The sequence below is a fragment of the Sinocyclocheilus rhinocerous genome, unplaced genomic scaffold, assembly GCF_001515625.1.
Source record: "Sinocyclocheilus rhinocerous isolate Xijiao unplaced genomic scaffold, SAMN03320098_v1.1 scaffold5091, whole genome shotgun sequence".
NCBI classification, from domain to species: domain Eukaryota; kingdom Metazoa; phylum Chordata; class Actinopteri; order Cypriniformes; family Cyprinidae; genus Sinocyclocheilus; species Sinocyclocheilus rhinocerous.
Window position 1 is genome coordinate 105,165 of NW_015631179.1, and position 11,109 is coordinate 116,273.

The following is an 11,109-nucleotide window of genomic DNA, read 5'->3' on the forward strand; positions in this document are numbered from 1 at the left end:
TTTTTTTTAATGGATGGGCGCTTTTTATTTAACTTCTTTTGGACTGATGCATGAAACACCCGCTGAGTGGCATTAAACAGCTTGAAAGATCAAAGACAATTTTTAATATAACTCCGACTGGATTCGTCTGAAAGAAGAAAGTCATATACACCTAGGATGACTTCAGGGTGAGTAATTTATGGGCTAATTTTCATTTTTGGGTGAACTAACCCTTTAAAGCTTCTCTTTTGTTGACAACAGCTGGTTTATAAGTGATTTTCATTACACATTTGGGAAGATGGTTGGTGCATATTTTGTTCCCAATTGCATGTTACAAGCGACTCAAAGTCAGGACAGATAAAGGGATCACACTAAGCCAAATTGTGTTCTCATTTTATTTCGATTAATCCTTCTTTTCTTAATTCCGAGCCTAAAAACAAACATCACTGACCAGTTACAGTTGAAATGTTTTCAAAATGCTCTTAGATAGAGAACACTTACCTGTCCCTTGTGTCTTAATCATGCCGGTTGCCATGGTTACTGTTGTACTTTTCGTCCGCGGTGCGGTCACGCCCACCTGTGCGCTCATGCCCCTCCTCCAGGAGCCCGTCTGAGTGATGGGTGCTGTTTTCCGTCCAGAGCTGCTCTTATCAGACTCCTCCGAAGCATCTGAAGCGTTCCGCCGCCACTTCAGACCTGCTTCCATTTTGATGCCGCAATCCAAACCCCCGTCTGTCTTCTTAACTTCATCACTGGACCAAGCAGTGTTGTGTTCGGCTGCTGAATGCTTCTCTGCATCTGTCTGAGGCTGCAGAAAACAATACAAACTTGGAAATCAACATTATGAATGTAACAATTTTAGCAAGTACAAATATTCCTTAATTCATAGGAATTAGGCACCAAATTTTAGAATTGTGTTATAGCCATATTAGCAAGTATTCACATATTTTCCACAGTGATGTGATATAGAAATACTACAGATGGATCGATGGATAAACCTTTATTGGTATTAAGGTGACTTAGGAATTAGGCTTCAATTTTTAGAATTATCAGTTATCAATATATTTTCTTATAATTACCTGTTTAATTCTATATAAAAATTTATTAAAAATTAACACCTCAACCATGAAACAACAAATGTGTCACAACTTCCACACACAGCACAGGGCAGAAGATTTGGTGGTTTTAGAGTTTGCAGTTTTTTTTCCCCACCCACACTTACCAAACTTACCATATCAATATAATTAGAAATTACAGTCCAGAGGAATGTTTTTCGTGATGTGGCATGTCAATTGCTTTGGCTTAAATATTGACTCAAGTTTCTATGGAATCAACAGGACCTATTTAGCACTTTATGAGGGTCTCAAGCAGGGGAATGTGAGAGTTGGGTTCAAGTAAACAGAAAGTTAGTTAGTAGAACGTCTAAAGTGGAGTATTGGAATAAAGTGTAACCAGAAATTCACACAAGTTTAGTATGTTAGGATGCTTATGAGCTCCAAATATCAGGTTTTACACAAAGGTTCATATTGAATCAGAGTGTTCATAAATAAATGCGTATCAGTGTGTGTGTGTGTGTGTGTGTGTGTGTGTGTGTGTGTGTGCAAATGTGCGCGGGTCATACCTGTCCGTTCAGGGCCTTACGGGACGCGGCGGGTGTGTTGGCGTAAGAGCTTATGGAGGAGCTGGTGTTGATGTCATCAGTATCAATAGCATCACTGATCCCACTGCTGACGGAACTACTGTCATCCCAACTGCAAAAAAAAAAAAAGTTTAGACATTATCTGAGACTCTGTTTTCAAATATATGAACGGTATGGAACTTGTTATTAAGTTCTAAGTAGAAACATTATATAGAAATACATCTTTGGACTGAAAAAAAAAAGCATTAGCAGTTATTATTTAGTGATTTTTGACCACATCACAGGTCTATGAAGCCCACACATGATAGGCTTTTAATGCTGTACATTTACTGTACAGTTTTGGATCTGCTCAGGGTCATAGTGGCTAACCAGAGTAACTGATCACTGTGTTAAACACCATCCTCTCGCTCCCGGGTGGCCACCATCATTCAGACCGTACTATGACAACAAAAGAAAACACAAACAAACACACACACCAACTCAAACACACCAGCCACACAACGGTACAAGTGACCTATGTGACCTTTAACCCCCATCTGTCACAGAGGACAGAGAAGACATCTATCTATCTATCTATCTATCTATCTATCTATCTATCTATCTATCTATCTATCTATCTATCTATCTATCTATCTATCTATCTATCTATCTATCTATCTATCTATCTATCTATCTATCTATCTATCTGTCTGTCTGTCTCTGTCTGTCTGTCCGTCCATCCTTTTTGTCTATTGATACATTTATCATATATCCGTCTATCTGTCTATCCATTTATCTGTCATTCTATACATGCCCATCCATCCATCCATCAATCCGTCCGTCTCTTGATACATTTATCTGTCTGTTGATACATTTATCATTTATGTCTATCCATCTACCTATCCATTTATCCATCTAGCGATCAATGTCATATATCTATCCATCTATCCATTCATCCATCCATCCATCCACCCATCTGTCCATCCATCCTTTCATCCCTCCATCCCATCCATATACTGTATCTTTCCATCAATCCATCAATTACCCATCCATCCACCCACACATCCATCCATCATTTCATCCCTCCATCCATATATCTATCCATCAATCCATCATTCACCCACCCATCCAGGTTACTAGGAAGCTACAGGCAGGTGAGTTTAATTAGGGTTAGAGCTGAACTCTGCAGGGCTGCGGCTCTCCAGGAGCGGAGTTCGCCACCCCTGATCTAGTATATTAGTCTAAAGAGTGCATGAATGTGCAACAACACACTTTCTTTTGCTTTCCTGTTCTCTTAGTTGCACAGATGTTGACTCCTCAGCCTCAGCATTCAGTATAAATGATCATGTAAACTTTCTCTAGTAGAAGACAAAAATGTAAAGTCTAAGGACAAGGCACTGATTTCTCCATAAATCCCATATAGACTGGCTTTGAGTGTTTAAAAAAATCCATTCAACCACAATCTGCCTGGACTAAGTCTTAACAGATGCCCACACACTATCCTATAAACCTGAAAGGATCGAACTACAAATCTATAACACGCTTTGCTTGGCTAACACACAGACAGAAGGATTTGTAAATCAGGTATTAATGAAAAAAAACCCACACATTAACATCCACTAACACATTATTTTTCCAAGAAATCTCACACATAATACATTTATAACTCACTCTACCTGACTCGATGTCCGTGACTGCCATGGATGCCAGTAACCGGGGTGGGAATAATGAGATTGATTTGAGGGAAAAGATGCCTCATGATCTTAAATGCTCAAAATGTAAACTAAAAAAAGTTCCTTCTCGTTGTATTTATTCCTCACTCCTTCCTTAACTTGCACGACAATCCATGTATTCCCTCAAACCTCTGCCTCCTGTCACTCTCTCTCTGTCTGTGTTTCTCTCTGGTAATCTGATCCTTGAGAGTGACGTTTTAACCCTGCAGATCGCTGGAGTCGCCATAGACCAAGAAGCCAGAGAAACGTTCACTCACATTCACACACATCAACACACAGACAAACAGAGCTGAGGAGGACAAAGAGAGAGTGATAATGGAGGTCAAAAGACAAAAAAACAGCACAGATTTATACAAACACACACTCTTTCTCTCTTTCACACACACATGCACATGCAGGAACCACCCTACTGGGTCTAGGATGCTAATTAGAGATCAGCGTTTTGAGTGTAGCTTGAATGAGGGCTTCTCTCTGGCTCGCTACCCTGCCATTACTGTCTCCAGTGGACCAGCAAGCTAACCAGTCGGCCTGCTTTAAACAGCACCTCCGCAATGGCCCACCGCAGCCTGTGCTTCTCCCTGAGAGCCGAATCCTCCACAAAAACCTGCAGGGGTGACGTCAGTTACTTCAGCACGCACACAGATCTATGACCATTGTCTTTCATTTAAACAGACATAATGGTTATTAAGGAAACTGTATAACTAAGAAGTAGATGTTTCCCCCTGCATTGCATGTTCGTTTATTAAATAATTTAGCCAATTTGATAATGCTTTCAGCTACCAATAAGAGTGTGAACACCTTTTCCCATATTTAAATTCATTCTGTAAAAATACACAGATTTCCCCAGAAAATCCTGCATGTTCTGTCTGGGCCTAGTATATAATATCATACATATAATATAGTGATCCTCTTGTTCTAAAATATGACTGTATATGTTTATAGTATAAAGTTTTTATATTCTATAGTATAAAGAATTTACAATATATAGAGTATAGAATTTAGTATATATAGATTATAGAATTATTTATTTTATATACTATACATATAGTATAAAGAATTTATAATGTGAAAATTTAAAGGGGTCATATGATGCTGCTAAAAAGAACATTATTTTGTGTATTTGGTGTAATGAAATGTAAATATGTAAAATATTTTAAAAATCAGCAAATATACATACATTATTTTATACATTAAATCTGTCTTTTCTATTAAACAGTAGTGTACTGTTAGATATATAAACACAAAACTGACTGTCAAAATAAAAATGATAAAAAATAACTGTAATTAACCTCATAATTTATTTAACTAGTATTTAAAATGAAACTATTTAAATTTAAACACATTATTATGATTATTAGTATCATTATCATTAAAAACATTTTAAACCATTACATTTTTCCCACAGACTTCCTATTATTTGGAATATATAAGTAACAGAGTATTGTTGCATATTTAAACATAACAATAAAATAAAATAATTGTAATTTATTTCTTCATTTCCAACTAGTTTTTAGAATTAATCAAATAATGTTAAATTTGGTCAATTTTAACTTTATGATTTCATTATTATTATTATTATTATTTAAATATATATATTTTCAGTCTGGTTTCCTTTAATTTTTCCATTAATCCCCTAGCACCCTTTTAATGTTTTATATCATGTGACATGATGCATTTTTCAATCATTCCTCCTTATATATATAAAAACAATATCTGACAGATCAGGAGACTAGCACAAATGGCTAGCACCAGAAAAAGCAAAAGCAAAAACAAAAACAAAACAAATCAAGATGAGGAACATTAGACATTTATATTCTGTGCTTGCTCAAAATGTGGAGCTAAATCTTGCAGCTTTTAACCACCTCTCAAATCCCCCCTCTCACAATCTGGTATCAATGCAATAAACCTTAGCACAGGGAAGGCGGGAGTTGGGGTTAAACAAGGTGAGTGTGTGTGTGTGTGTGTGTGGAGTATAGGTTAACTGGCAGGCTTTTATGAAGACCGTTACGTTCCCAACAGTTTGGGGCATTCCAGACCTTTCCATGCTCAGCTCTGCGGTAGAAGAATGACAAAGCTCTCTCTGACCACAAAACAATGAGAGATCAACAGGCTTTTTATTCTTTCGTCTGTGGTTACCATTTTTCCCCTTTCTTACATGCACTATTTAACCAATTTGCTTCATCAAGGTCTCTTTTGCCATCAGACTTTGGTTTAGAGTTGGTCCGATTCAGTTGAAGAAATCAGTTCAAATGGACAGTCTGTTTGAACTGATTCAGTGACTTGAAAATCTTCCTCTCAAATCTCATTTATGTTCTCCTACACACAAACACGGCACCTCAAGAAGTGTTGTGCCAGGTTTGTCATCAATGGCATTAAACATAATTGGTCTTCATGTCTCATCATTGACATTACACTTGGTACGACATGTCAAAGCTACAGAAGACTTGGAATATAGACTGTGAACTATATTTTTGGTGCTTTTATATCCTTTTTCATTCAATTTCACAGTATGGAAAGGAATGAGTAGGACATCAGAAGACCATAGAAGAGAAAACAAGCTGGAATTGACAAGATGAGTGAGAGGACAAGCTGTAAAAATGAATGTATTTGTGTGAATAAATGTATGTAAATTAATTAATTTAAAAAATGTAAATGTAAAATCATATTTAGATCAAATTTATATTTTTTATTTCATTTTTTAATGATTTTCTTGCTCTAGCTAACACTACATCAAGTCCACATAAACACATATGTATTGAATTTAGCACCTAGATTGGACATACAGCCCCATCCCCCCACCACACACACACGCACACACACGCACACACACACACACGCACACGCACACGCACACACACACACACACACATCAACAGAGTCTGTCATCTGCCCGACTTTCCTTAGCAACAGAGCTTTCATCATGGTCTGAAAGAATCGCGTATGTGAGATGGCCAGCATTTCTCTGTCTCTGGTCATAAGGTCTGCCTGCTTTAAATGCTTAAACATGATCATCATGCTGATCCAGTTACCTGTAATGTGTGTGTGTAATCACACTTAAAATGTGCAGACTCTGAGGGTTTAAGGCATATAAACACAGCGACATGCACACATGAAACACTACTGCGATGAAGATCCAATAACTGGAGTTTATATTACGCTGTATCAATTTACACTGAGAAGAGCAGAGGCCGATCCATCTGTTAAATCTATCTCATACAATCTCTACATCAGCATATATGTAGACAGAATGGTGACGTGTTCTCTGTATTTTACAACCAGCTCTATTTCTTTTTACTATTTCTAAAAATAACCAATAACAAGCAAACAAACCCTGATATATTCAGTTTGAGTATTAAATAAAAGTCTAAAGTCCACCTACCCGACACTCATCACTTTCACTTCACCACTCTGCAAATCCTAAACTGTAAAATTCCAGATTCCCGCTTTTCCAGGGTATGTCCTCATTCTGATCGCCAAAGGTTTTCTGAGGCTCTGGGAATCTCGACAGATGTGGGCTGGTAGAGAGGAATCTCTCTTTTTCAGGGCCATAAGAGAAAATGTTTTCATGCAAGTAGAAGCTTATCATTAAAAAAAATGTCCTCTAATAAATACACTAGAGTTCAAAAGTTTGGGGTCAGTATGATTTTTAAATGTTTTTCAAAGAAGATCTTTTTAATGTTTTTGAAAGCAAAGAGGCATTGATTTGATCAGAAGACAGTATCAATATTAAGAAATATTATAACATTCTAAAAAATATTCTATTTTAATTGACTTAAATATTATTTTATTATTGTTTTCTATTACAATATCTTTTTAAAATGCAATTTTTTCATTACTTCAGTCTTCAGTGTCACACGATCCTTCAGAAATCCTTCCAATCTGCTGATTTGATGCTCAATAAATGATTATTATTGTTGAAAACTTTTATTAATATATTATTGTTGAAAACAGTTGCTTAATATTTTATGTGGAAAAAGTGAAGAATCTTTAATAAAAAGAAAGTTCAAAAGAAAATTTATTTAAATAGAAATATTTTGTAACAATGTAAAAGTCTCACTTTCACTTTTGATCAATTTAATGCATCCTTGCTGAGCCCAAACTTATATGTACTTCTTAATACAAAAAAGGGCCGAAAATGTAAACTATAAGTAAGTTTTACATTCTTATAAACTACTCTAACACTAATCTTTACAAACTATGCATTGTTTATGTACACTAGCAAATAACTGAATATATTCAGGGGTGCACATAATTTTTTAGCCTGGTTCTCATAAGAGTACCTGGAGATTTGATTTGGTCCTCACACTGCACATAGTGTGACATAGTGTGACCCATTAAATATAACTATAAAAAAAGTAATTCATAATAATGATAATATTATTGCACTTTATTTAGTTATTTTTTTAAATAAAATAATAAACTAAATAATAAAGTGTGATAATACTATTATATTTTAAAATAAAAAGTGAGCATTAAATACAAATACAATTATTTTATAGTAAACTTAAAAATAAAATGCTAATATTCCCTTCATTTTTTTTTTTTATATGAATTTATCATTTTCAACCTTAAAATCAGCAGGCTTTTATTTTGGCGGGTTGCCAGCAAGTTAGTATATGTGCTTCTGGGTTTAGCGCTGCCAATTGAAGCGCGGCCGTGAATGAAATGTCACAGTTTTGCATTGTGCTTTGAAAACGGCAGCGGGTAGCCTAGATTTATGCTTTCAATTTGAATAGAAATCCTATACAGTACAGTACTTTGTCGATCTAAAATGCATTAACAGCTGTCATCCATGTCGGTACACAAATGCGCTGTCAGAACTTATTTATACAGCGCATTTTTCCTATGCTTCAGTCTTCTCACAGCCTGAGAAGTGTGCACTACAGTTCACACCCGGCTGAGGGTCTTTGGCTGGTCACTGCTGTTTGAATGCCTGTCCGGGGTCATTTGAAGTGCTCTGACCTTAAACCTCTTACACTCAAACATGTGGTGGAGAACACGGCTGTGTCGTTCCCAGGGCCTCTCTAATGCTATCTCTCTCCCTTTTATCTACACTCCTGCCAGAAGAAGTGTTATTTAAAGCAGGACACCCCAGGGACTTTTGAAATGTTTTCCCCTCATTAGGACACTAGAAGACAACATAATGATTCATGGTTAATTATATGAGCTGTAAATAATATCATCTCATCGTAAAGAGTATCATGTGGTATAAGTGTCTCTTCCAAGAATCCAACAAACAAAAGAAAAAATGACTCGTCTGATTAACTGATGTCATTATTTATCAACTCCATATGAAGCCATATACTGTAAAACAGATTTTTACTCACTCTGGGGTACCAACCTAAATATGCTAGTATTATTTCTATACTATTATAGCATTTATTAATGTTTTGAATTAGCTTTCATTTTTGCATTTTGAGTTTTCATTTTAATTTATGTTTTAGTAATTTTATTACGAGTTTTTGTCCTTTTTATAATATATTTTTTTAATTCTACACTCTAAAAAATGCTGGGTTAAATGCAACCCAGCGTTGGGTAAAATATGGACAAACCCAGCGATTGGGTTCTTTTGACCCAGCAGTTGGGTTAAATGTTTAACCCAACCTACTGGATAGTAACCCAAATGCTGGGTCAAAACAACCCAATTGCTGGGTTTGTCCATATTTTACCCAACGCTGGGTTGCATTTAACCCAGCATTTTTTAGAGTGTATATAACTAATTATTTTTTGTTTCAGTTTTGGTTTTAGTACTTAAACTTATTTTATTTCAGTTAGTTGCCAAGGCAAGTTTTTTTTTTTTTTTACGTTTTTTCATCTAATATTTATATTTTATTTTATTTCAGCTTTATTTCAATAACCAAAAATTATTTTTAATGTTTTTAGTTAACTATAAAAAGAGATAGTTCACCCAAAAATGAAAATTCTGTCATCATTTACTTTTTGGTGCAATAAATCTTGATTAGCATTACAAGTGGAAAAAATACATAAAGTGCTATGAATGTGCAGAAAATGACACCTTTAAATACTCTGAGTCAAGTCAAAATGGACCCTGATTTCTTTAACATCCAAAACATTTGTGCCATATCAAAGCTGTCTTTCCAATATTATAGACTGGGAAAAACAGGAACTTCTGATATTGCATTCATAAAGAAGCTCATGTGATTAAACAGTCTGCTCTGCACTGAGCAAAGGAAGCAAACGCACTAATGTGGTGTGTGGTAGAAGGGGGTTGGATTTATTTTATTTCAGCTTTATTTCAATAACCAAAAATTATTTTTAATGGTTTTAGTTAACTATAAAAAGAGATAGTTCACCCTCATCATTTACTTTTTGGTGCAATAAATCTAGATTAGCATTACAAGTGGAAAAAATACATAAAGTGCTATGAATGTGCAGAAAATGACACCTTTAAATACTCTGAGTCAAGTCAAAATGGACCCTGATTTCTTTAACATCCAAAACATTTGTGCCATATCAAAGCTGTCTTTCCAATATTATAGACTGGGAAAAACAGGAACTTCTGATATTGCATTCATAAAGAAGCTCATGTGATTAAACAGTCTGCTCTGCACTGAGCAAAGGAAGCAAACGCACTAATGTGGTGTGTGGTAGAAGGGGGTTGGAAAGAAGGAAGGATGATCGGGTTGCAGAACGAAAAGGGGAAGATAACAGATAGATCTGGCTGAAAGAGAGAAACAAAATAGTTCACCCAAAAATGAAAATTCTGTCATCATTTACTTTTTGGTGCAATAAATCTTGATTAGCATTACAAGTGGAAAAAATACATAAAGTGCTATGAATGTGCAGAAAATGACACCTTTAAATACTCTGAGTCAAGTCAAAATGGACCCTGATTTCTTTAACATCCAAAACATTTGTGCCATAACAAAGCTGTCTTTCCAATATTATAGACTGGGAAAAACAGGAACTTCTGATATTGCATTCATAAAGAAGCTCATGTGATTAAACAGTCTGCTCTGCACTGAGCAAAGGAAGCAAACGCACTAATGTGGTGTGTGGTAGAAGGGGGTTGGAAAGAAGGAAGGATGATCGGGTTGCAGAACGAAAAGGGGAAGATAACAGATAGATCTGGCTGAAAGAGAGAAACAAAAAGAGAGAAAGAGTAATGGATGAGTTTCAGGGCAGCAGAGACAGTGGTAGATGTTTAGAGGCTGGAGGTTAACCACAACATCCTCAGCACAGTGGAGGGGACTTGGAGGGAACCGTCCAAAATAGAGGGAGGCTTTTTATGGTGCATGAAACACCCATATTATATCATTTCATCACTGCGCTGTTCATTTCCTCTGATGTGCGGAGTTTGAGGGGGACAGGGAGAAAATGAGGGGACGGGACTATAAAGAGACGGGAAAGATGAGGAATTCCCCCATGTGCTCATCCTGTGGTCAAGTCCTAACATGACACACTTTAGTCAGGGTGAAGGGTGCATATATTTGTATGTACAGGGGGTAAATTTCTAAGTAACCATTCCCAGCATACCCCTGAATACTGAATTATAAACACTGGCGACAGTTATATAGGGTAAAATGGTCAAATGCAATTATATGAAAGATAATAGGTGATTGTCTCAAGACAGTCTTGATCGTATTCAAAACCATCTGTTTTTAACAGATCCATGCAAAAGGTCCAACACAGAGACAAGCTCTTTTGTTCTGGTGCAGAGAAGGGAATTCAAATCAGATGTGATGGACTCTTTTCACATGTGTTTTGTCTATAAGAATGAGACAATATGTCATGTGTCAAATGTCAAATGTCAAAATT

At 36.0% G+C, this 11,109-nt stretch overlaps 1 protein-coding gene across 1 annotated transcript in view; it reads right to left on the reverse strand.

The window, feature by feature from the left end:
* Window positions 1–11,109, reverse strand: part of LOC107741645 (neuron navigator 2-like) — a 79,948-nt gene that overhangs the window by 26,451 nt on the left and 42,388 nt on the right. Inside the window, exons 14-15 of the mRNA XM_016554400.1 lie at window positions 1,601–1,730; window positions 481–787 (exon numbers count right to left, since the gene is read on the reverse strand). Coding sequence (XP_016409886.1) covers window positions 481–787; window positions 1,601–1,730 — 437 coding nt within the window. The remainder of the gene's footprint in view (window positions 1–480; window positions 788–1,600; window positions 1,731–11,109) is intronic.